The sequence below is a fragment of the Xenopus laevis genome, chromosome 8L, assembly GCF_017654675.1.
Source record: "Xenopus laevis strain J_2021 chromosome 8L, Xenopus_laevis_v10.1, whole genome shotgun sequence".
Classification (NCBI taxonomy): Eukaryota; Metazoa; Chordata; class Amphibia; order Anura; family Pipidae; genus Xenopus; species Xenopus laevis.
This window is the reverse complement of record NC_054385.1, coordinates 25,784,796-25,812,187: the sequence shown is the minus strand read 5'-3', so window position 1 is coordinate 25,812,187 and position 27,392 is coordinate 25,784,796. Positions and strand designations below refer to the sequence as shown.

Here is a 27,392-nt window from a genome sequence, read left to right as displayed (position 1 = left end):
TTTGCACAATATTTTTATACAGTAAGTACCCCAGTTGCACACATGTATATCAGCAGATACATGCAGGAAGAGAAAGACCAAGTACAGTCTGAATAAAAACGTGCACTATAATATAAGCCTTCATCCAATTGTTATTAGCACCCCTGCAGGAATTATATATACTAATGTCAATCAGGCCCCAACTGGGACTCAAAATAGGCCCAAGCAGCCCCCCACCAGCTCAACAAATAGCTATTGTCTAAGAGATCTTGTAGCAGCCCCTCCAGTCTCATATAATCTGACATCCATTCTAGAACAAGGACGAGCATTGGTAAATTCACTGACAGAAATGGTTCTTCTAAAAATAGAATAACAACCTGGATAGATGAGGATGGCAAAAATGAAAGTCCCTCAAGTACTGACCTTAACTTATACATCACTGCCACAGGCAAATTAGCCAATTCTTTTACTATAAATCTGGGACCAATGTTCAGGACCAGTTTAGACCACACTATTTTTCACCATTGTAAACAGAACTATTATTGGGATTGTAGGGTATTAATCAAAATACACAAACAGTATTATTTGTACAAAATTAGCATTCATTTAAGATTAATTTGTGTCCATGTCCTCAGAGCCATGTTACCAGTCTACATTTGACTGTGGATAATCCTCGCACTGGGAATCTCAGAAGATAAAGCTTCGAAATGCAGATTCTTTTAGTTTTGCCCCTTGTTGCTTCCAGATGGCATCCATCCAACCAAAGTCTTTTCTAGATACTGGGCAAGTGCAAGAATTAAATGGTCATTATAGTGGGATGCAACAAGTTGTATACCTAGAGGCAATCCATCCCGACTAAGACCTACTGGACACTGAGTAACCGGAAGAGCTAGAACGTTGAAAATACCTAGAGAAGACAGAAAAAAGAGCTGTTATATTAACAATAAATCAGAGTATTAAACAGTCTCTAGAGCAATGGCTCTGGGAGTGAAATTTAAGACATGTCTTATATATTTGAGAATGTAAAGATTCCTAAAACTATGCAGCTACTCCCCATGGTGAGGGGAGCAATAGAAGGAGAGGCAGTTAGAGTGTGATCTGCTTTTCTGGAATGCCAGCCTGAAGTACTGAGTATTAAGTAGGGATGCACCGAATCCAGTATTCGGTTCGGGATTTGGCCAGGATTCTGCCTTTTTCAGCAGGATTGGGATTTGGCCGAATCCCTCTGCATATGCAAATTAGGGGTGGAGAGGGAAATCGTGTGACTTTTTGTAACAAAACAAGGAAGTAAAAAATGTTTTCCCCCTTCCCACTCCTAATTTGCATATGCAAATTAGGATTAGGATCCGGTTCGGTATTCGGCCGAATCTTTCACAAAGGATTCGGGGGTTCAGCCGAATCCAAAATAGTGGATTCGGTGCATTCCTAGTATAAAGTACTGTCCAAAACACTTTTATATATCATGATGACTGTGAAGTCGTGGAATTCTCTCCCTGAAGCACTTGTATTGGCAAATATATTAGATAACTTCAAGAAGGTGTGAAGTTGTGCAATTCTCACCCAGAAGCACTTGTATTGGCAGACACATTAGATAACTTCAAGAAGTTATTTAGCAAGTGAGAAAATACAGTCTTATTGGAAATAACTCGAGTTCATCCAGGGACTAGTCTGATTGCCATTTTGGAGTCTGGAAGGAATTATTTGTCCCTCTGAGGCAAATTGGAGAGGCTTGAGAAGGGGTGCCTTCCTCTGGATCAGCAGTAGTTCAAAATATATATATATAGATTTATATATATATATAATAAATATATATATATATATATAGATTTAGCCCTTAGTGAAAAAACAGCGTTCAACGGACATTGATTACAGGTAATGCTAAAATGCACATAAAATATAAAACAAGTTAGGGACCGCCATTCGGGGTTTACCTTGACGTGGTATGGTGGCTTATCAATTTTATGATCATAACTTTGTAACAAAATAACCCCTGTTTTGGGTACATATGCAATAGCATTTATTATACTTATATATATATTTTAAAGCCTTTAGAGTGCTCCCACAACCCCCCTGTTTTGATATTGTATATTTAGCCAGGAGCTGTGGCATAGCTTCAGTGGTTGTAGCACCCCATACCCCCCCTTTAAACTAGTGGTGATCCTATGCTTTTAAAATTGGGCGTTTGTTTTGGGAATATCTCTCCTTTAAAAGCCTGATTGCTGGCTGGGGAGGATTTAGCCCTTAGTGAAAAAACAGCGTTCAACGGACATTGATTACAGGTAATGCTAAAATGCACATAAAATATAAAACAAGTTAGGGACCGCCATTCGGGGTTTACCTTGACGTGGTATGGTGGCTTATCAATTTATGATCATAACTTTGTAACAAAATAACCCCTGTTTTGGGGTACATATGCAATAGCATTTATTATACTTATATATATATATTAAAGCCTTTAGAGTGCTCCCACAACCCCCCCTGTTTTGATATTATATATATATATATATATATATATTTCCCAAGGCAGCCCAACGTGTCAGTGCAGACGTCTGGGATTTCAGTTGGTCACCTCAGGTGGCAGGACAAACTAATAGAATCTGTAGCTCCTCCTTCTGGCAATATCCACTGTACCTTCCCTTCCTACAGGCAGTTTTTCTTTTGTCCTGCTACAGGAGGTAGGAAGTTTGGGATTCTCCCCACTTATTCTTATTTTTGGGCATGTTTACTAACATTGGAAATAAATATCTGACGCACACACACACACTTTATTAACAATGCCCTCAAAGGCACAACTAACGTTTCGGCTGTTCCACAGCCTTTCTCAAATTGCAAAAGTAAACACAGTCACCATCTTAAATACCCCAAATGGCGGGAACAAAACATGACGTGCAGGGGGGGTGTGACGTGATCATTATATATACACAGGAACTGCCAAACAGTAATATCAAAATATATACTACAAAATTAGTTTGTCCCTGCTAAGACCTGTGAGTGCGACTTCTATTTACAGATATTACTTTACTATTTTGTGGTCGGCACCCAGGCAGAATATATTGAACTATCGTGAGTGCCGGTAAGCTGTGTACTACAAATCAACTCTTCATATCAGGCACCCATGTTTAATTGAAATATATGATATCTTCAGCACCTCTTCATACACTCTTGGTATGGCCAATCCAGGCAGCAGAGATGTGAATATCAATAGCAGGAATATACCGACCATAGAGCGAAACAACATTGATTTTTGTAAGAAATGGTGCCAGATATTGAATAGCAGGAATATACCGACCATAGGACGAAACAACATTGATTTTTGTAAGAAATGGTGCCAGATATTGAACAAATGCTCAATGGACTTGATGCTCCTTGTAATTGAAGAAGTCTCTAAAAATCTGAGAACAACTCGCAACGAATTGTCAGCTTTCGAAATCGCCCATTTACCTACACTTACCATCGATAGAGACACCAAATGGCTGGATAAATTACAACAACAGCTTTCCCACTACACAGCTGAACTACATAAGTTCAAACAACAAAAAGTGACCACAGTGACAGCAGATTATCAGAATTGAAAAGTATACAGGTGGCTCACAGGGGGTGATGATAACTCTTCCAGCAGACCCATCAGGAACAAGGGGCACAACTTTCCAGCACAATTTGACTCCTCACCATACACCTCTCTCTCCTCTGACACCGACACTCCAGGCAGAGGATGGACGAGAGGGAGAACCTACCGCGGGGACCCTAGAACCACAGCATCCCATTCCTACTCCCAGCTCACCCCTTCTACACCTCAGGCACCCACATCGACTTCAACACCTTTTTTAGGTCACGGTCAACACATCACAGACCAGGACGCCCGCACAAGAGAAAGGGTGGGAGTAAGCACTCGTTCAGTAAAAGGATCCAAGCCCCCAAAACAGTAGTCTTTAATCTGAGCTCCCATCAATTAACACAAGCCGAGATGTGTCTTCTATCTAAAGGTCTGTCATTTGTACCCTCTGCCCACAGCCAGCAGCTTGACATGCATCATTTCCAGCGCACATTGAAACTCAAAGAACATTTCAGAGTTTCCACTGGACAGAGACAATTATTCAAATCCCCTAGCTATTTTGAACCCACAAATACCCCCAAATCCATTGAAGCGTTTACACGATTCTTGATCGATGAGACTTATAAAGTCAGGACAAGCAAGAACTTACATCCCAACCTGACCAGGTCTGAAAGGGGTGCAATACGCAACTTATCCAATAACTCCACTATAGTCATCCGACCAGCGGACAAAGGGGGTGCAGTAGTGGTACAAGACTATAGTGCTTATCGCAGTGAGGTCTACCAACATCTACCCAAAGACCCCACTTCTTAGTTCAAACTGCAGGTCGACGCTCTGATCTCCCTTGGATACACACAAGGTTTCCTTACAGACGAGGAGAAAGACTTCTGACTAAAGATTTTCCTATTTGTCCAATTCTCTATACCCTTCCGAAGATCCATAAGGACTTGGTAACACCCCCTGGACGACCAATAGTCAGTGTGAGGGACTCATTGTTACAACCCTTGGCCATCTATGTAGATCACTTTCTACAACCACTCGTACTGAGTACACCCTCTTATATCCAAGATACAGGGGACTTTTTACTTAAACTACAACAAGCGGCACCATTACCCTCAGCCACCAAATTGGTCACCATGGACATGACCTCATTATATACAGTCATCCCTACAGAAGATGGTATTGGAGTGGTGAGGGAAGCACTCATTGCACACCCTGACTCCAATAGACCTCCAACTGAATTCCTCACGCAACTTTTACACACATGTCTCTCTCTGAATTATTTCAAGTTCGAAATGGCCTACTGTTTACAACTGAGTGGGGCCAGTATGGGTTCAAATGTCGCTCCATCATTTGCCAACCTCTATATGGCCCAGTACGAACGGCGACATATCCTGACTAAATATGGTAGACATATTTACAGACTCTTCCGCTTCATAGATGACCTATTCCTACTTTGGACCGGTACTTTTGAGCAGTTCAAATGGTGAATGAACTTAATACACTTGATTCCTCCATATGCTTTACAGCAACCATCCATGAAACTGAGATTTCATTCCTGGACATCACTCTGACACTTAATTCAACGGGTCTGAAGATTACCACCTATCGAAAGGAGACTGACCGCAACACGCTGCTACATCATTACTCCTGCCATCCACCACACATGCTACGGAACATCCCTTATTCACAGATGTTACATATGGTAAGGAATAATTCTGCACTCCCGGAACTGCACCAACAGATTGATGATCTTATCATACTGTTTGTGCAGAGAGGATATAAACTGGATGACTTACTCACCCGCAAAAGCAAAGCATTGACCCACACTCAGGCTCAGCTTCTTACAGCTCCCCGATTGGGCGCACAGACACTTCAAGCCGAGAGAATGACTTTCTTAACCACTTATGCCCCAGACAGGCGATACATAATCATTGGTCTGTACTGTAGACGGACAATACCTTGCCCCCTTCCTTTAGGACTCACCCTTGGATTGTCTACAAAAGGGGTAAGAACCTTCGGGACTTGTTGGTTAAAACTGACCCAAAACATTGTTACACCTCTACACCTAACTCCACATGGTTAGGTTCCCGGAAAAATGGTTGTTATAAATGTCCATCGTGCACCACATGCAACAACTTAATCTCAGGCCCATCTTTTAATCATCCACACACTGGAAAAACTATTCAGATAAACCACAGATTGTCATGTACATCCAGATTTCTTATCTATTTCATTAAATGCCCATGTGGACTCATGTACGTTGGAAAAACAATCACCACCTTCAGAGAGCGGATGGCGAACCACAGATCCTCTATCAGGGCGGCATTGGACTGTGGCAAGGCTGATACTCCCAATGCCTCCCATTTCTTAATGTACAAACATTCACTGTCTAGCTTGGGCTGTATGCTATTTGACCATGTACCCCACCCATTAGAGGTGGCAATAGAGAGCGACTCTTACTACAACTTGAACTACGCTGGATACACAGACTGAATACAATCAATCCTCATGGACTTAATGAACTTGTATCTTATGCACCTTTTATTTTCCAATAACCCTGTTGATCATTCACACATTACTTGTTTGTAATTTGTCAGATTAATATTTAGACAAGATCTATATACACTAGCATTATAGATGTGATAATTGTCCATAGATCAACTAGATAATATGGAGGGTCCTCTGTGCAGGAGGATTCCAACAGGGTTCATTTTTCCTTTAGCTTCCCCTGTGCTGGGGGTCTAATATCCTTTTTTTTGAGTTTGCTCCATAGGTTCATGATTTATCACTTTGTGTTTTTCTCTACTATCTTCACTCCTTTATTGCCTGTGTGGTACTGTACCTCTGTCCATGGTTCTGGCATTTTTATTTTTTCTCGATTGCCGTCATTTTTTAATCTTGCTGCAATTTTTGGTTGTTGATAATCACTTACATTTTTTCCTTACTTAATGACCAATTAGGCTGGGCAATATGTGGACTCACACCAACATCAACAGGGTCGAGTACCTATGATGGTTTATACTACAATATAGTACAAATTATGTGTGCTTAGATGCATGCTCACTAATACTGTTCTGATTTCCAGTTCTATTATCCACAGGGGCTTTTTTCGGAACAACCTGTTGGTCAGAGGCCTCATCAGATTATAGAGAAGGTTCCACGTCCACACGTTTGAACCAGCCCCTGAGTGACATCTAAAAGGTGGCCATACACGGGCCGATAAAATCCGTCGGATCGCTGCCGCATCTATTCGTTGATGCGGTCCCGCGATCCGACCGCCTAGGGCCCACAATTGGATCAGCCCGATATTGCCCACCTCAAGGTGGGCATATCGGGGAGAGATCCGCTCGTTTGGCGACATCGCCAAACGAGCGGATCTCTCGGTGTATGGGCACCTTTAGTTGTAATATATTTCTAAGATTTTTTCACAAAGAAAGTCCGACAACCTTGTGGTTGAACCAGCCCTAGTGTGCCATTTCTGTTTTTTATTAAATAGAAAGCCCGTTTGACAATTGTAAGATAAATGAGGGTGCCTCTGATCTAACAGCCAGAGGAGTAGTGCTTACAAATCACTCCCACATTAACCCTGTCTGTGCAGCTCCGGTGGGGGCTGAACGCTCACACTGAACAGACACGCTGCTTTCAGCATCGCAACATAAGAGATCCGGTTAAATAATCTGCAAAGACACCGGCTTTGAACCCACGCGGAGGAGCGGTATCAATTATTTTTCCGCACAGAAAGCATCCGATCAGCAGAACACGCTCCCCGCTATATCTTGCCACCCGACTTTGGGGCACCGATCTCATTTTGCCAGATGATTTATTAAAAGGTACTTGACACTCGCAATTTTTTTTCTTTTTTTTCGCCCTGCTCCTGCTACCCCTATTCTGTCCGTTTCTTATCTGTACACCAATGTATATACTTCACGATCTATAACTTTATTTTGTACTTCCTACCTCTACTGAACAATGGTGATTGTATCTTTCCAATAACATTGTTACTTTGATCTTTTCACTACACGGTTTGTAACAACGTTGACTAAACAGTACATTTGCCGGCACTAACACCTGATCCGATATATGTTATACTATTTTGCATTGACTAGTTTTAGTATATATTTTGATATTACTGTTTGGCAGTTCCTGTGTATATATAATGATCACGTCACACCCCCCTGCATGTCATGTTTTGTTCCCGCCATTTGGGGTATTTAAGATGGTGGCTGTGTTTACTTTTGCACTTTGAGAAAGGCTGTGGAACAGCCGAAATGTTAGTTGTGCCTTTGAGGGCATTGTTAATAAAATTAGTTTGTCCCTGCTAAGACCTGTGAGTGCGACTTCTACTTACAGATATATACAGGTTTATTCATCCAACGTTTCGGACCCACACAGCAACCTTTGTCCAGGAAACACAGTGCAGTGTGTGAGTTCAGCATATAATAGCCAAAGAGAGGCAAAAGAGAGCCCGCCCACCATGATGATATCATAGTCATAAGAACTAAGAATAAGAACGACAGGTGGTACAATCCAGACATCTGTAGCAGTCCAGTTTCTTATTGCTGGATAGCCAGACAGTTTGTCCAGAACCGCATCCTTTGAAGTCATTGACCATTAGAATGTCCCTCAGATTATGTCCCGTCTGTAGCCCATCATCGGCTGTGGTGCCTGAAACAGAGATAAGGATTCATCCATGGAAATCATGGACCAATTCGCCTTTATCAGTCCAGAGAGGTTATTAGCTGCCGAGGAATACGTTGAGGTAAAGATCAATGGTGCAGAGGTTCTCGGATTGTCCCTTGTCTTGTTAAGCAGAGAGGCCGGTGTGTGTTGCATAGCCCTGCTGAGTTGCATGTCTACAAGACTCTCAGATTAACCTCTCTCTCATAATCTTTTAAACATAGTTGTCAGTTGTGTCCGAGCCAATTGGGCATCCAAGTTGTTCCTGATGACCCTGATAAATTGAGAGTATGGAATGCTCCTTAGGGTAGCCGGGGGGTGCTGGCTGGCAATTCGAACCAGTTTCTTAGCACTCCACTAGTGTATATGATACTAGTAGATAGAGGCTTGCCTGTTCACTAGGCAGAAAATGGTCTATAATACCTCCCGATGCACAAGGGAGACTCGTGTGCATGTTGTCCTAGTCTGATGTGTGCCTACGGTAACTCGTCCACGTCTACTGTATGAGATATTGGTACAGGGTAACCGGTTACCCTACTAACATGCTTTCCCATTTCCCCACGAAGGGTGCAGGCAGATACATAGGAGCTGGCCTAAGCAGGGAATAGAAGATACAGGAGCCCGTTGTTACAACCAGATGGCTATTTTATTCTCACAGGTGTGTTTCTTATGACTATGATATCATCATGGTGGGCGGGCTCTATCATCACTTAGCCTCTCTTTGGCTATATATGCTGAACTCACACACTGCACTGTGTTTCTGTGTTCCTGTGTGGGACCGAAACGTTGGATGAATAAACCCCTTTTTTTCTTGGATGAATAAACCTTTTGTTTGCACTTTGTGTATATATATATATACACACAAGAGTCCTCTGCACTCAACCCATTATTAATATATTTAAGACAGAGACATTTTGTGCATACAGCTACTAAAGCTACTGACGCCCGTGTCAATTTTGAAGCCCACGACAATTTTATGCGCGCCTATTTTGTCTAAATGCATAAAAGTCAATGGGAGTCCAAATAATTTTGACGCGCAACAGTGTTTAAGCACTGATATTCTGACGCGTGTCCAAATGTTTTTTCCGCCAGCAAATTATCACCACAGTTTCGCAAATTTATTTGCCCATCACTATTAATTTTTTTGAGAGTCATGATACTTCAGGCAGCAACATTTATACTGTACAAGACTGTATGATTGCAAGGGTCTCATGCTAAGAGGAAAAAAGTTCTATAAAGTATGCTACAAGGAGATGCTTTACCTGCCCTTAAACATGCAGTATTGCAAGCAAAGTAAACACAATTGGAGATAAGGATTCAGACAACCAAGGTTCTAGATATCTTAATTCATTGTCATTTTGCCCAAAAGCTGTACTTGCAGTCAGTGGAAGGCTAGCTTAATAGTACCTTTTTATTACAGAGAAAAAGCAAATAACTTAAGACACCATAAGAAATTGCATTCATGTATTTCAAAGCTGTCTAGATAATGGGTCTCTTTTACAAACACTGGGCAAATTTGTCCAGGTACAGTAACTCATGGAAAGCAAAGTTTTGTTTTAACTGTTAATTAGCGATGCACCGAATTCAGGATTCTCCCCTTTTCAGCAATTTGGTTTTCGGCCGAATCCTTTTGCCTGGCCAAACAGAATCCTAATTTGCATATGTAAAATTAATGGCACGCAAATCGCGTAACTTGTCACAAAACAAGGAAGAATTTTTTTCCCCCTCCCCTAATTTGCATATGCAAATTAGGATTTGGTTCGGTATTCAGCCAAATCTTTCACAAAGCATTCAGGGGTTCGGCCGAATCCAAAAGAGTGGATTCGGTGCTTCCCTACTGTTAATGAGTTAATCAATAATTGGTTGGTATGCGTTACTGCCCAGGAGCATATTTGCTTAGTGCTAGTAAATGAGCCCCAATCAGTTTCCTGATAAATACAGTGGAAAGGAGGGAACCTGTGCCGTCCACTGCTTCCCTGTCATTAAACATTGTGTAATTAAAGGGTATACTAACCAGTATAAGCAAAATTGAATGGCATTGCAATAGGCTCATGATGCCGCGGAGCAATCTTGGGATGTGAAGGATAAATCAAGATCCCATCATCCCCCAGCATGGTGCTAATTTCCTGCCTCAAACTCCTGGCCTTCTTTATCATAATTTCATTCCCTCGAACATTCCATTGGGTCATCTTCTCAGTAAGGGCCAGTGCTGCATAGTAAGAAAATAGCACAAGTATCATTATCTTAAAGAACACTCTAAAATTAAGCACCATGGCTAAAGCTGAATATACTTGTAGGTTATGTCTCCGATATGCTGATCTGATCGTCTGGTCCCATGCCGATACTGTGCCTGCAGGTGCATAACCACCATGGAGCAGAGTTGAGTGGTCCGGCTTGACTGCTCACCTCAAAAACAGCCTGACCACTACCTTAGAGGTTAAAATCTTTCTTAAGAATATAAGGGGTCATTTACAGCATGGAGGGGGGGCAAGGGGAACAAGAGCACTGAGCATGCACCTAAATGCTCATTTATTAGCACTTGAAACAGAGTGCAAAGTTCTGCGGATAATTGCATGGTGCCCACACTGCATATGGCATTGTAATTAGGCTGTATTGAGTAATAGAGAAGTAAAGAAAAATAAAATATGGTGCCTAAATTGCTCACATGTGGAAAAAAACATCTTTGTCTTTGAGATAATAAACTGGCTAGATGCTGCTTTGGTAAGAAAACATAGAGGATTATGATTATTTAACACCAGTAAAGTAGTATTAGTCTGTTTTTTCCATTTACATCTTCCCTCCATGAAATTGGCATCTCTTTGTGTTTCTAGAATAGGGAATAAAAAAAAAAGTTGGACACTCAGAAGTGCTGCAAACTGGAGGGACAGGAGGTGCCCCCCAACACACCCCTATCTAGCGCATCATTCAAAAACCACAAGCTAAAAAATTCCTGTGCTTCTTGTCTGCTTATATGTGGGGTTAAGCATAGGGCTACTTTGTACTATAAGCGCTGTAGACTGCTCCTTGTGGCAGATTCTTCATTCAGTGCTGAGTGCAGATCATTCTACTGGAAGGGCTATGTACAGGGCAGCCATCAGGGGGGGACAGGGCACAGGGGGGAGAGTTGTAGGGGGCCCCAAGGGTAAGGGGGGCCCGGCCACGCCACACTTACTTGATTCGGGAGGGCATGGATGTTTAAGGGGCCCTGGCCACCAATTTTCTTATAAGGTGGGGGGGCCTGGCCACCAATTTTTTTTTCTCATGTGGGGTCCTAGCCACCAATATTTTTTAATGGAGGGGCCCTGGCCACAAATGTTTTTTTATGGGGGGCCCTGACCACCAATATCTTTTTATTTTTTATTAACATGTGGGAACCCTAGCCACCATTATTTTTTTTTTTACTGTGTGCTGGGGGCGGACCTGTGGGATGGGGAGGGCAGACCTGAAGGTGGGGCTTGCAGTGGGCACAGCCCAGGGGGCCCAGGAAATTTTGTCGTATGGGGCTCTGTGATTTCTGATGGCGGTCCTGGTTATGTACATGTATGGACTCTAACAGCTGTAACTTGGTGGCCCTTAGTACTCCTGCACTTGTACCAAGCCCTTCATAAATTACCCTTTCAGCATGTAATTAGCGATGAGCTAAGCTGTCCCGCGTAAAATTTGCGAAACGCATTGAAGTCAATAGGCGTCAAAATTTTTTTACTTGCGCAACAATCTTTTTTTCTCCAAATGCATTAAAGTTAATTGGCGTTTTTGTTGTGGTGACTTTTTTTTGTCTCAGTGACAATTTTGTCTTGGTGAAATTTTTTGTCGATGTGAATCCAAGGCTGGCAAAAAATTTGCTCATCACTTCGTATTGTATATTTGTACGTTTATTTACATCAAGTGGAACTGGGGAAACTGAAGCTGAAATCCTGCTGTTGCCTTCCCTGTCTCACTTCAATTCTGCTCTCCCAATGCCTCCAAATCCAAAAACACTGCTCTCTTCTCTTCTTCTCCATGCCAGGTCTCCAGACCAAGCTCCTGTGCAGTCTTGCTTTATCCATTTGTGGTCCAGCTCACCCCAAGTCCCCTTCTTTCCCTTACTAGCCCTACTCATTGTCTGGTTTCAAGAGAATGAAAGCAGCCATGTGCTTTGCTTTTGGGGGCATTTACTGGATTTCTATTGGGCTTTAGTATTTTATAGATTAATAGATGTGATCAATACCACAAGTATAATGGAATTTCACATGTTTGGGATTCAGACATGAATCACTGGTGTTAAAATAACTCACGTTTCCAGCACTCTCCAGTCCTTTTGGCACTCTCTCCAACACAGGGGGAATTACTCTCTATTTTCCAGCTGCACACATGCACATATCCTTCCCTCCACTCAAGGATGTTCTCACATGGCCCCTCACCCTCCTCCATTCGAGGAGGTCTCTAGGGGGAAGCTCTGAGGTGTAGCTCACACCTCCTTTTAACTACAACTCACATGTAGCTAATTACTTGTTTCCCTTTACTTAGGCAGCTACAAAACCCTTCATGGAGCAAGGAATGGAAGCCCACCCTGCTCTCTTCCATTCACTCCTGGGGCCCATTAGCTAGCTTTTCCTGAGCCGGCACAGAATTAAACAGCATTACTTACTGCAGCCACACAGACTTTTCCCTGGAGTTTTCACTTCACCAGCCTAATGCTGCTGAAATACACACAAGATAATGTTAGTGCAGTCACACTCGACATCCTGCTATTATCAGCTTAGTAGTTTTAGCCTAAAGCCTCTATAAGTAAAAGGAATGTATTATTTATCACCCAGAGTATTCAGGATATTCCTACATGCGCAAATATTTTTCCTTTCTTACCTATTCCTGGTAGGGTGTGCTTAGAAACACCAAAAATCCATTTTAAAAGCTCCCAAAAAGGCCAAAAGCTATTACCATCACCCATCAAATCTGCAAAACTCTGGTAAAAAAAAAAAAAGAGAATACACTCAGTACCCAGCATAAATTAGATCCAATGTAATAAAAATAACATTTTCTTGCCTTGGGTTTACACAGGAAGGCAATCTGGGATCCTAGTGTGCATAAAGTGAACTACTTCTTTATGGCTTGGAATTGGTGCTAAATGATAACAGTAGTCTCACCTGTTCCTTTTCACCATCTTGTGACATCATTGCTGACCAAATCTGAAAAGAATAGCGTAGGTTATATATGGACACCTGCTGGACAGTTACCCCAAGTTCCTTCTCTAAGTGTTCAACAACCTGTAGAAAGAAATCACAGTCAGTCACACAGGATCAATCATCCGAAAAAGCAAAGAATGTTATCACTACACTGAGAGCGGCAATGCAGAAATTTTTATTTTGTTTGCCTGAAAGTGTCTTCTTATACTACTACTCCTTTCCTTCAAATCAATCATATTCATTTTCATTTGTCCTATGGCAGGGTCTAATCTGCCTCATATTTGCCTCCTCCTAATACGGCTGTATGTGTATGTGCACCCTTCCTCTGCTATTGATCCCACATGGACCTCCTCCTAATACGGCTGCCTGTGTTTATACACCCTTCCTCAGCTATTGATCCGACATGAGCCTCCTCCTAATTTGGCTGCCTTTGTATATACACCCTTCCTCTGCTATTGCTTCCACATGGGCCTCCTCCTAATATGGCTGCCTGTGTACATACACCCTTCCTCTGCTATTGATCCCACATGGACCTCCTCCTAATATGGCTGCCTGTGTATATGCACCCTTCCTCTGCTATTGCTCCCATATGGGCCTCCTCCTATTACAGCTGCCTGTGTATATGCACCCTTCCTCTGCTACTGCTCCCATGTGGACCTCCTCTCAATAATGCTGCCTATGTATATGCACACTTCCTCTGCTATTGCTCAAACATGGACCTCCCCCTTTTACGGCTGCTGTAAAATGTACCCTTCCTCTGCTAATGCCTACACATTTATCTTCTTCTAATGCCAGTATACTATAGATACTTAAAAAGCAAATTCTCTGGTGCACGAGTGCTGCTTTAATATAATATTATGCTGCAGAATTCCACTCACCCGTCTCTGGGCTTGGACCAGTTCTTTATCCATTGGAGACACAAATGGACTGCCTCCATCATGCTCCATTGAGAAGAACCTTAGATTGCTCAGTTTGACCTCTCTGTCAAGATGCAGCCTGTGGAAAATGAAAGGAAGAGACTAAGAAATGTAACAATATTCTATTTTTACAGGTCTGTTCCTTTAAAAAGACAAATTTGGCCCAGCTGCGGTAATCCCATCTATAGGTGATATCTCTCACCTGCCAGCTGACTCTCCTGCCATCACCTTTAAGAGAGGAATCAAATCTACTGCATATCTGCACATAGGACCAGTGCAAAGGAATTCACGACGGCAACCATGATCAATAGGATATTGGCCATCATTAGGGACAATATCTATGGGTAGACAAACATATATATATAGGATAATAATATCAGGATGAATTAAAGAATGAATATGACAATAATGTTTTACGATGGGTACCTTCTAAAAGCACATTTTTATATAGATGCACAGGCCAGCCCATCAGCAACACTAAGATATTATAATATATATATTAATGCGACAAAATATCCTTTTTAACAGCTCGGTTTATTTATATTTTAAGTTTTAGATCATGGTTTCATGATTAGAATTGTCTGCATTATAAAGGGAGAATAAAATAAATGACCATGAATAAATAGTAAGTTAGGTTGAAAAAAAGACACATGTCCATCGAGTTCAACCTTTTAACTTTTTTAACCTGCCTAATTGCCAGTTGATCCAGAGGAAGGCAAAAAACCCATCTGAAGCCTCTCCAATTTGCCTCAGAGGGGGGAAAAAATTCCTTCCTGACTCCAAAATGGCAATCAGAATAGTCCTTGGATCAACTTGTACTATGAGCTATCTCCCATAACCCTGTATTCCCTCACTTGCTAAAAAGCTATCCAACCACTTCTTAAAGCTATCTAATGTATCAGCCTGTACAACTGATTCAGGGACAGAATTCCACATCTTTACAGCTCTCACTGTAAAAAACACCCCTTCCGAATATTTAGACGGAACCTCTTTTCTTCTAAACGGAATGGGTGACCTTGTGTCAGCTGGAAAGACCTACTGGTATATAAAGCATTAGAGAGATTATTATATGATCCCCTTATATATTTATACATAGTTATTATATCACCCCCTAAACGCCGTTTCTCCAGCATGAACATCCCCAATTTTGCCAGTCTTTCATCATAGCTAAGATTTTCCATACCCTTTCCCAGCTTAGTTGCCCTTCTCTGTACCTTCTCTAATACAATAATGTCCCGTTTGAGTGATGGGGACCAAAACTGTACAGCATTAGTTTAGAAACTAAACGGTATCAAATGCTTTGGCAAAATCCAAATAGATCTACTGCCCCCCCCACTGTCTCATCATAAAAAGCAATCAAATTTGTCTGACATGACCTATCCTTCATAAAGCCATGCTATTGCTGCTCATAATAGCATTCACTAGGACAACATTCTGAATGTGATTCCTTTAACAAGCCTTTAAATAATTTGCCCACACCAGATGTCAAATTTACTGGCCTATAATTGCCAGGCTAAGATCGTAATCCCTTTTTAAATATTGGAATGACATCAGCTTTTCTCCAATCCATAAGTACCATACCAGATGAAAGTGAATCTGAGAAAATCAGAAATAGGTCTAAAACTGAACTAAGCTCTCTTAGAACCTGGGGTGTATGCCATCAGGCCCTGGAGCCTTGTTTACATAAATTTTTATTAAAGCTTTATGGATCATAGTCAGTCACTGACTAAGGAGCTAGATTTAGCACATTTGCCTTTTCTGTATCTGTTACAACCATACTGGTACCAATATTTAATGGAGCCACACTCTCAACCTGTATCTTTTGTACTATTAATATATTTTAAAAACTTTTTGGGGTTAGTCTTAGCCTCCGCCGCAATGCATTCTTCATTTCCTTTCTTTGCCTTCCGGATTGCTGATTTACAACATTTATTATAGTGTTTATATTCATTAAATACAGCTTCTGTCCCAACAGACTTGTAGTTTTTAAATGCCTTTCTCTGCTTTCCTTCTTTACTTCTATATTAAGCCACATAGGGTGATTCTTAGAGCTTCTACATTTATGGGAATAAATTAAGAACAGTAATGATTTAATATAGTTTTAAATAACAACCATTTCTGTTCTGTGTTTTTAGCTGAAAACTTAATGCCCAAATCAATGCTCTGAAGGGCAGCCCTCAAGGCATTAAAATTTGCTTGGTTTGCTCATGGTTTTTGTTGCCCCAGTATATATTTGTTTTTTGCACCAGACATTAAATGATATAACATTATGGTCACTATTACCCAGGGGCACATTTGCTATAAATTCTGGGTCATTTGTCTTCCACTGAATCTTTTACTGAACCCTCCCCCCCATGCCTAGTTTAAAATCTTCTCCAACCGTCTAGCCATCTTCTCCCCCAAAACAGCTGCACCATCATCATTGAGGTGCAGCCCATCCCTCACAAAGAGCCTGTAGCCAACTGAGAAATCAGCCCAGTTCTCCAAAAACCCAAAACCCTCCTCCCTACACAAATCTCTCAGCCATGCATTAATCTCTCTAATCTCCTGCTGTCTTCTTAGCATTGCTCGTGGCACAGGTAATATCTCTGAGAAAATTACCTTGGAAGTCCTCGTCCTCAACTTTACACCTAGTTTTTTTAAAATTGTTCTTGAGGTCTTCACCACCCCCTCTAACTTTTTCATTGGTACTGTACCTATGTGTACCAAGATTGCCGGGTCTTCCCCAGCCCCTCCCAATAATCTTTCCACTTGTTCCACCACATGCACCAGGCAAGCAGCAGACTGTTCGGCATGAAGGGGCCTTATGGCAGATTACCATATCCACCTTTCTAATCCCCTATAACTAGAACCTGCTTTTTTGTTCTGAGAGGCAGCCTGCTCCATACACACCAGTTCAGAGATTTCCTCCACAGCATCCTTAGCCATGGTGAATTTGTTGTTTTGGACAAGCTGTGGACCAACTCCCCTACCCTTCTGCCCCCTACTTCCCCTCCTGACTGTCACAAACCCTCATTAGCCTCCACTGCCCCTTCTCCCCCCACTCTACTAGCCCCTGGCAGTGGTTGCTCTGCGAGCCTCCTTTCTTCCCCCACATTCAGGGCCGCCTCTGCCATGAGGCAAGGTGAAACCCTTGCCTCAGGCGGCAGCGAGCGGCCAGTTACAAGGGGCGGCAAAAAGCCGCCTCTTGTAACTTTAAGAGCCGAACTTCCAGGTTATAAACCGGAAATTCGGCTCCGCTAGTGCAAAGAGCGCTCTAGCGCTCAATGCACTAGCGATACAGCCCCTGAAACCCGCTCCGACGCTAATTTTTTAACGCGGAGCGGGAGAGGAGGGGGGCGGCATCTGGGCTGCTGCCTCAGGCGGCAGCAGCCCCAGAATCGGCGCTGCCCACATTGCTGCAAGTTCCCCCCTTAGAGTCTGCAATTCAGATTCCAAGATGAAAACCCACCGACATCTCTCACATGTAAATACTGCATGGAACTGCTGCTCCAACACCACATACATGTGACAAGACAAACACTAAGTAATACCAGAAAACCCACTTGCACTCATTTTTACAATGGGTACTTACAGTCTCCCAAGTGCAATTCCTCACAAACACCTTTTTGGTTTTAAACGCTTTAAGGTTTTTAACGCTGCTTAACAATTAATTCACATGCAACACTCGCTTTGAATTCACAGAGTTAAGGTTTCAAACCACAGAACACAAAGCCTGCTCAGAATTTACCTGATTAACTCCTCCCCCTTAATTAGCAGAAAGAGGGAAAAAAATGCTGTTTGCTACTAGCAGTAAAATAACAACCCCTTTAGAAACTCTCAGGCTAAAATACAAAAAGAAAATAAATGCACTAAATGTATCTAACAGTTTACCGCACACAATTTTTTTTTACCACGCCCGTTTTTGTGGCCACACACCCTAATTGCCATGTTCATTTTAATATATTTCGCAGGTTATAAAAGTTTGAACATATTTCTGTGTTTTTTTTCAGTTATTACAGTTTTGCTAATGAAGTTGAATTGCCCTTAAAGCTGTGAGTCTAACATTTCCCAAGGGACCCGTTATCTTATATTGTTTATTTTTTTTTATCTACATTGCTTATCTAGATACATTTGAATTGTTACAAGTGTATCTTATCTTCTATTGTGGCTGTTCTGAGCTCTCATCCAAAAGCCAATTAAGTTAGAAACTCTTTTTCTTTTTCTGGATGTTCTATTCAGAGAAAGTGGACTTTCCAGTACAAATGAGGGACTGCAGGTTGAGCTGTCAAAAGAGGGACTGTCCCTCTAAAAATGGGACAGTTGGGAGGTATGCAGCATGCACAGCAAACCCCAACGCCTTGAAGTTTTTAACGCTGCTTAAAACTTAATTCACATGCAACATTTATATTACATGCAACACTCGCTTAGCAGCTCCCACACTCGCTTTAAATTCACAGAGTTAAGGTTTCAAATGAATGAGTTCAGAGAAGGGCTTAAGTTATGGCAAAAGCAGAAAATAATGAACCTTACAGGCCATGAACTTAATGAGTAGTAGGCACACAAGGGAAGAACTGAAGCATTTGAATACAACTCATTGTTAGCTAAACATGGCATGCAAGTGACAAATCACCATTAGTTTCAATGGGAGAAAATGAAATTTAAGCATCAACAAAGAATTGGCTTCTTTACCAATGGCTCAAAAAGATCTAGATGGAGATGACTTTATCTATTGAGGTTCAGGTATGGGACCTGTCATCCAGAATGCTTGGGACCTGAGGTTTTCTAGCTAAATGTTTCCATAATTTGGATCTCTATATATAAGTTTATATAATGTATGTCTATCTAAAATGTATTTAAACAATGAATATGCCATATAGAATTGCCTCTAATAAGGATTAATTCTATCTTTGTTTGGATCAATTACAATGTACTGTTTTATTATTACAGAGAAAAAAGGAAATCAATTTAAAAAAAATCTGAATTATTTAATTAAAATGGAGTCTATGGGAGACTGTCTTCCCATAATTCAGAGCTTTCTGAATAAGGCGTTTCCCAGGTAACAGATCCCATACCTGCTGTAAACATTGATACAGAAAGGAATGTACGTTTCCCTTCCTGTAGTTTGTCTAAAGATACATTGTTCCTACTTATATTGCAGACCAATCTAAATCTATGAAAACCTTTTCTTTTTAAGTTACCTTGTTACTGCTACATAAAGTGCCATGTAGCGACCCCCCCCCCGTATTACAAGATGATGGAAAAAGTAAAAACATACATTTAAAGGAAAACTATTACCCCGAAATGAACACTTAAGCAACAGATTATATCATATTAAGTGGCATATTAAATAATATTACCAACATATATTAAAGTAAATATTGCCCTTTTACATCTCTTGCCTTGAACCACCATTTCGTGATGGTCTGTGTGCTGCCTCAGAGATCATCTGACCAGAAATACTACAACTCTAATTGTTGTAACAGGAAGAAGTGTGGAAGGAAAAGACAGAACTGTTAATTGGCTCATGTGAACAAGTATAGTTTGTTGGTATGTTTGTGTGCACAGTGAATACTACGATTCCAGGGGGCGGGCATTATTTTTTAAAATGGCAATTTTCTATTTATGATTACCCAATGGCACATACTATTAGAAAAGTATATTATTATAAACATGGTGTAGTTACATAAAGCAGGGTTTTACATATGAGCTGTTTTATGCAATATATTTTTATAGAGACCTACATTGTTTGGGGGGTATAGTTTTCATTTAAGATGTCAGTGTTTAAATCAAATCATTGTGTATGCCAAATGTCACCCTATAAATAATTGTTATAATTGTGGTTACATAGTTACATAGTAACATAGTTAAATCGGGTTGAAAAAAGACAAAGTCCATCAAGTTCAACCCCTCCAAATGAAAACCCAGCATCCATACACACACCCCTCCATACTTTCATAAAAATTATATATACCCATTTCTTTACTAACTATAGCGTTTAGTATCACAATAGCCTTTGATATTATGTCTGTCCAAAAAATCATCCAAGCCATTCTTAAAGGTATTAACTGAATCAGCCATCACAACATCACCCGACAGTGCATTCCACAACCACAGTGTTCTCACTGTGAAGAACCACCTACGTTGCTTGAAATGAAATTTCTTTTCTTCTAGTCTAAAGTTTGTGGCCTCTGGTACGGTGATCCACGTTATGGGTAAAAAGGTCCCCTGCTATTTGTCTATAATATCCTCTAATGTACTTGTAAAGTGTAATCATGTCCCCTCGCAAGCGCCTTTTTTCCAGAGAAAACAACCCCAACCTTGACAGTCTACCCTCATAATTTAAGTCTTTCACACCTCTAACCAATTTAATTGCACTTAGTCTCTGCACTCTCTCCAGCTCATTTATATCCCTCTTAAGGACTGGAGTCCAAAACTGCACTGCATACTCCAGATGAGGCCTTACCAGGGACCTATAAAGAGGCATAATTATGTTTTCATCCCTTGAGTTAATGCCCTTTTTTATGCAAGACAGAACTTTATTTCCTTTAGTTGCCACAGAATGACACTGCCCATAATTAGACAACTTGTTATCTACAAAAACCCCTAGATCCTTCTCATTTAAGGAAACTCCCAACATACTGCCATTTAGTGTATAACTTGCATTTATATTATTTTTGCCAAAGTGCATAACCTTGCATTTATCAACATTGAACCTCATTTTCCAGTTTGCTGCCCAGTTTTCCAACTTAGTTTGTCCCAACCAAGTTGAGGAACAGAAGAGAATGGTCCACGATTAAAATTAAGAATTGTTTTCAGGTTTAGGCCATTGGCATGGGTTTAATGTGAAAGATTCTATATCACCTCAGTTATGATTCCTTATTAATTTATTTCATAGGGAAGGTTTTAGTTATTATGGGTTAAGAATAAATCATGTGGTTAAGCAACAAGTAAAATACAAAGTTATCTCTGTGCTCATACTTTATTAGTGGTTTGCTTGCACCTCTTTTTATGCCACCCACTCTGTCTGACCCCTAACTGATTTTTGGTGGCTAACCTTCCACAAACTGATTATTAGTACATGCTGGCCGATAAAGAGGAAAATGGTAAAGTGTTGTTTCTTTAGTTCCTACCTGCAGTGGGCTTGTGTCCATATATACCATTAAAGAATGCCGGCATCCGTATACTGCCACCAATATCAGAGCCCACGCCAATCACTGATCCTGCAGTCCCCAGAATACAGCCTTCACCTCCTGCAAGGTAAACCATTATGAAAAGTAAGTCCATAAATAAATCAATATTGGTGTTATTCAACATTTAACAGCAAGAGGAAGAGTTATAGTTCTCATTTATGTCATTGCACATCAAACCCTATGTATAAGGTTTTTTTTTTGGGGGGGGGGAGTGTAAAGCCACTGAGGAATTTTTAAAATCTATTTAGCATGCATTAAATAATTCTGTTAGATCTTTCAATTTTTGCATAAAGTTCTGAGTTATATAATGATTTGTGGGCTCATTCAACCATTTTTTTCATGCTGCAACAACAGCATAAGTTGTGTGCTTCAGTTGTGCGTTAGGTTGAGATAACTCACAAAAAAAAAAACAGTCCCCCAAGCTCCCTCAACTGCAATTGCATCTATAACAGCAGCAGATGGCACAATACGGTCTACGCCACAAGATATAGCAGACACCTTTGCAGAATACTTCAAATCACTATAAGCCAAGCAGATTACCTATACCGAAACAGAGCTACAACACCACCTCAGTCAAGTCAATACTCTCATACTGCCAAAAAGACATAATAGACTCATCTATTACTTATCAAGAACTGCAACAGGCTATTAATGCCCTGGCTCCCAGTAAGACCCCAGGTCATGCCAGACCTGATCCACCAATACCAAACTGGTTTTATGGCTGGCAAAACAACAACTATTAATTTAAGGAGACTATTCTTCAACCTCCAGAAGGTACATGACAATGCAGGTGCCAGGGTAGTGCTATCACTCGACTCAACCAAAGCTTTCGACTCAGTAGAGTGGAAGTATCTATGGACAGTACTCTCTAACTTTGGCTTCGGTTCCAATTTTATAAACAGGATTCAAATGCTGTACTCGACCCCCACAGCGCAAAATAGGGCAAATGGCACAACATCTAAACCCTTTTCACTTGCTAAGGGCACAAGGCAGGGATGTCCCCTCTCACCCCTACTGTTCGCACTGGCCATTGAGCCTCTTGCAATCATGATACGACAGGCTCCCTCACTTGAGGGTTGGTGCCTGAGACCAGAGAGAGAATCTCTTTATATGCAGATGACCTATTAGTATACTTAGCAGATGCGGGACCATCACTAAACACATTAGCTACAATTATAACACATTTTGGAACACTTGGGATAAATCTGTTTTATTACGAATAGACCTTGCACCTATCCTTGAACTAACACACCTCACCCCTATTGACAGTATAAAGCTTTAAATACCTAGGAATTAACATCCACCCTAACCTACACACATTTACATCACGTAACCTTGATCCAGTGCTAGCAGCCCTGAATACTACACTTCCTGTATGGGCCAAACTACCGCTAACTCTCTGGGGGAAAACATATTCAAGATGGTGTATCACCCACGATTCCTGTACATATTTCATAATTCACCCAGTCATATCCCCAAAAGCTTCTTTAAAACTGTCAATCAAGTCCTGACACATTTCATATGGGGGGGTAAGACACCCAGGTTGGCCTGGGGTAAACTAGTCCCTGCCACTAAAGACAGGGGGCCTTGGACTACCAGATCTATTCCTTTATTACCTAGCCAGTCAACTGCACTATGTTAAATGGTGGTTCGATCCAGACCCTTACAACCTAAATACAAATCTCCAAGCATTGGCAGTGGGATCACTAGAAGGCCTTAGGCACCTTCTGTATAGAGCACCAGCAGATTACGAGAATCTACCAGCGGTTATGGCTGTTCCAAGAAAGGCCTGGAACCTAAACCTCAAACTCTACCCCCAATACTCTGCAAATCTAACCCCCTAACGCACCCTTATGGGCGAATTCCTGTCTCCCCCATTTCCAGAAATTCCCTGATTTTCTATAATGGCCCTAAAAAAGGATCAGGCGATTACAAGATGTACTAGATGGAACCACATTTGGATCTTACAAATTCAAAGAGAAACCTGCTGAACCCGATTTATTAGATATTTTCAATTTAGTCAGGTATTCCAGGCACAATTTGGTAGATTGGATATGCAAACTTCTCAACCCCAATTTGAAACAGTACTCTGGTCCTTGACTAAACCAATGTCAACACTGTATAAAATTTTAATACAAACAATCCCCTCACCCTTCAAAAAAGCATACTGCAAATGGCAGGCAGCCATTCCAAACATTACTGAGGAGGAATGGGAAGAGGCAACAGACAGAAGCTACTATTACCTATATTCTTTACGAGACAAGTTAATAATTCAATTTAAACAGTTTTACCTCACCCCTACACGATTCAGATCCATGGGGCATAATCCAGATGCAAAATGTCATAGATGTGGGACCGAAGGGGCGGACTTTCTACACATAGCCTGGAACTGTCCATAGCATAATTGCAATGACGTGGATGGGCCCTAAGCCCCCTACAGTGCAAACTTGGATTACACTAGTAAATCAAAACCTGCATCTCATCAAGCTCACTTTGTTAGCTAGAGAATAACAAAAGAAATTTGATAAAATATGGAGTCCATGGTGGGAGGCAGGGCTAGGAGGTTGTGGTTCCCTCACATAAACTACAATCTATAAAAGGGGGGGTATGAAAACCCAAGGGCACCTTAACTTCTGACAGATTTAACCCTGGTGGTCCGATAAATTTCTCAGGTATGAATGAATAGTTGCCTAAAGTTTGATAGCACTAAGGTATCAACCCAAACACTGAAATGTAATATAAATGCACTGTAAAATGTACTTGACATGGAAATTGTACTTAATAACTCAGCTTTATGGTATGGTTTGTTTGTAAAACAATAAAAAAAAATCAGTCCCCTTATTAGTCTGTTCTGTCAATTGCAAAGCCACCCTGACTTTACATAAATATTGAAAAATAAAAGATATATATATAATATATATAAAAAGCAATAATAAATATCTCACCAGAGCTGCCCCCAACTATATGCTGTGGGTTATAAGGGCTCCTGGTCTTGCCATATACTTTGTTACTGGATTCATACCACATGCACAGTTCACTGCAGTTAGTCACTCCCAGTGGGATTCCTCCAGCTTTTTTTATCCGCGATACCACCACTGCATCAGACTGAGCGCACACAAACCGGCGAGACAGAAGCCCAGAACTCTGTGGCATGCCTAAACACACAAGACTATAAGATAGAATATTCGTAATAATATGGTAAACCAGAGCTTTATGACAATAAGGTTTACTCACCTTGTAGAGCGAATGCTTCCTTAACAGTAAAGGGAACCCCAAGAAGGGGATACTTTTCCCTAAGGGTTTTTTCATCCTCAGTTCCAGATGAAACCAGTTCATCAACATTCCTTGCCTCTCGTAGAGCCTCATCAAATCGCTCACACACCACTGCATTGAGTGCTGGATTGACCTGTCGTATTCTCGTAATATAGGCTTGTACCACGGCACTGCTCTGCAGCTGACATGTCAAATCAAAAAACATAAGTGCTACCATTATGCCAATGCCCCCTTGCATATATATATTTATTTCCCCATTATAACACTGAGTTTAAAGAGCTGTTCTTCATGAAAATGAGGTGATTTGCAACTGGATAGCAGTGGTACTGTAGTCAACATGGCACCTTTGCATTTAGCCACAAAAATGGCATCACTCTCGTTTTTATCAGTTGGACAATGTCTAGAAGAAATACCCTTCTATATAAAGCAAAACTTAAAAACAGCCCCACAGAAATAAAACATGCTTTTAATGTCATAAATTCCTATCTCTGGGTTTATGCAAGTAATTCTAGACTTAACATCTACTAAAACTGTTACCCTTTTATTCTTTTAAGAAAAACAGGCCTGTGCCCTAAGTTCTTTACCCTAAGGTCTTTAAAGGGAAAATCAACCCCAAAATAAAAATTTGTCTATCAAAAGATAACATAATTCTAAGCAACAATATACATATACTTTTATTAAAAATTGTCAATGCTTTTAAATTTATTTGGAAAAATAGTTGCTTTTGAAAGCAGTATTTGCTGTTGGCCAAAAATATTTTACCCACACTCTGGTTGGGGATAACAGTCATATTTTTGAAATATTGACCCCTGCCAGCTATAGGACACTTACACCAGGAGGGAGCTCCCAGTTTGAGTGGCCATATTGGGGCACATGCATGTGCATAATAAGCATATGCTGCCCTTGCTCATTATGTGAATGAAATCAAAAACTTATTATGTTCATGCGCTCTACACGGACAGTTTATTTATAAGAAAGACTACTGTTACCCTCAACCGGAGTCCTGGTTCTATTAGCCCACACCTTTGGTTGGGGAAAACATTTTCGGCCAACAGGTGCCCATGGTTGTTGCTTTTTAAACAATGTTCAAAAGTTCCCCAACAAAGGCAGGTCTGTTAATCAGCAGTCTTGTCTTACATTGTATCAATAGTCGGAGCCCTCAGGGTAGAGGATAGAAAGGGACAGACACTGCTTTAAGGGCAGAGACATACGTGGAGATTCGGGAAGATTAGTTGCCCGACGAGGAAACTTCAGGCGACTTTGGAAAACTGAGCGTTCCAAGTGCCATCCCGCTGGTGATTTAGTTTGTAACCGGCGGAAAGGCAGTTTGGGTAGATTAGCCATCCGAAGAAGAGGCGATTTGTTGCTGGGCAACTAAATCTCCCCTAATCTCCACTTGTGTCTCTGCCCTTAATAGCATAATATATATATATAAAGAACTTAAAAACCACAGAAATTTGTAATAAATGTATATTGCAAAGTTGCTTAGAATTATGTTGTTTTCTTTTATTAGGCAAAAAGAATTTTTCAATTGACATTAAAGGGAAATGATTCAGAAAATGGTTGCTGTAATTTATTATGCAATGTGCTATATGAGGCACAACATTATACCACTTACAGAATTGATAAAGTTTTATATCTGTTGGGGAAAAGCTTAGCCATCAAGGGAAAGTAAAGTTAGGATGCTTTCTACCCAGGTATAATATTGCTTTGGCTTTCACTGAAAGTGGTAGTTCACCTTTATGGTATGTTATAGAATGTGTTATCCTTAGCAACCTTTGGACCCTAGCAACCATTGCTGAACTGCTAAAATATCAAACTGGTGAGCTGCTGAATAAAAATGATGTATTGTTGTATTTAAAATACAACAACAAGCAATAAAAAATGAAGACCAGTTGCAAATTCTCATAATGTCATTCTCTTTGTTATACTAAAAGGTAATTTAATGGTGAGATACCCCTTTAATTTTATCTTCTTGGACTGTAACATGGCTACAGGCAAAGTCTAATGCCCTGCACAAGGAAAAGCACAAAACTGACATGATAAGGCAAATCATTTTAGTAAACATTCTCCTGTCCATCCCATCAGTTATCTGGTGCAAATTCATGGAAAATGACCTGTGTACAAGACAGAAAGTCAGAGCAGCAACATTTGATCCAAATATCCACTTCACTACCCCAAATAAAATGGTATGACCCATTCCTACCCTTACCTCCTTACAGCGGATCTTATGTGCCAGTTCAGTAGCTGGGATTAGAAGAAGAGGGTCCAGTGGGGGGTCTGGACATGGGGGGTCCCGGGAGAACACAGAGAGCAGTCGGATGAATCGCAACAAGAGCCAGCTGAGCCCTCGGAGAGTGGTGACCAACACACGGTGTAGAGGACGCATTGCTGGGTGCCAACAAGGTTAAAGGGGACATTTTAAATAATTATTCAGTTATATTATTCTTCCTTCAGCATGTAATGATGCAGAAAAAAAGTTCTGACAGCATTTTACCTCCTAAAACTGTCACTATATCAGAGCTGCAGAGAGATCCTTCCTGCTGAGAGTCTACGCTGTAATGAGGGGTGGGAGTGTCTGTTTATTCTCTCACAGGAAGTGCTCACAGCACTGACAGACAAGGTGAACATTGTGATTGCCCCTCCCAAGTTTCTC

The 27,392-nt window shown here is 41.0% G+C and overlaps 1 protein-coding gene across 1 annotated transcript; it reads right to left on the bottom strand.

Annotated features, from left to right (window-relative positions):
• On the bottom strand, positions 1-27,392 carry LOC108698280 (fatty-acid amide hydrolase 2). Its single transcript, XM_018229646.2, has 11 exons — positions 27,234-27,392; positions 26,949-27,127; positions 24,698-24,917; positions 24,409-24,618; positions 21,404-21,523; positions 14,494-14,629; positions 14,253-14,370; positions 13,336-13,455; positions 13,055-13,154; positions 10,227-10,421; positions 1-886 (listed from the first exon to the last, which is right to left on the bottom strand). The coding sequence occupies exons 2-11, from the start codon at positions 27,123-27,125 to the stop codon at positions 699-701; spliced, it is 1,584 nt and encodes a 527-aa protein (XP_018085135.1). The 5' UTR covers positions 27,126-27,127; positions 27,234-27,392; the 3' UTR covers positions 1-698.

Bases quoted from the DNA above. Each gene is read 5' to 3' on its own strand.
- LOC108698280 (XM_018229646.2), bottom strand. From the start codon at position 27,125: ATGCGTCCTCTACACCGTGTGTTGGTCACCACTCTCCGAGGGCTCAGC. The intron at 24,918-26,948 runs GTAAGGGTAGGA...TTGACATGTCAG, and splicing joins ATAAGATCCGCTGTAAGGAG to CTGCAGAGCAGTGCCGTGGT. The intron at 887-10,226 runs GTTAGTATACCC...TGTCTTCTCTAG, and splicing joins ATTCAATTTTGCTTATACTG to GTATTTTCAACGTTCTAGCT.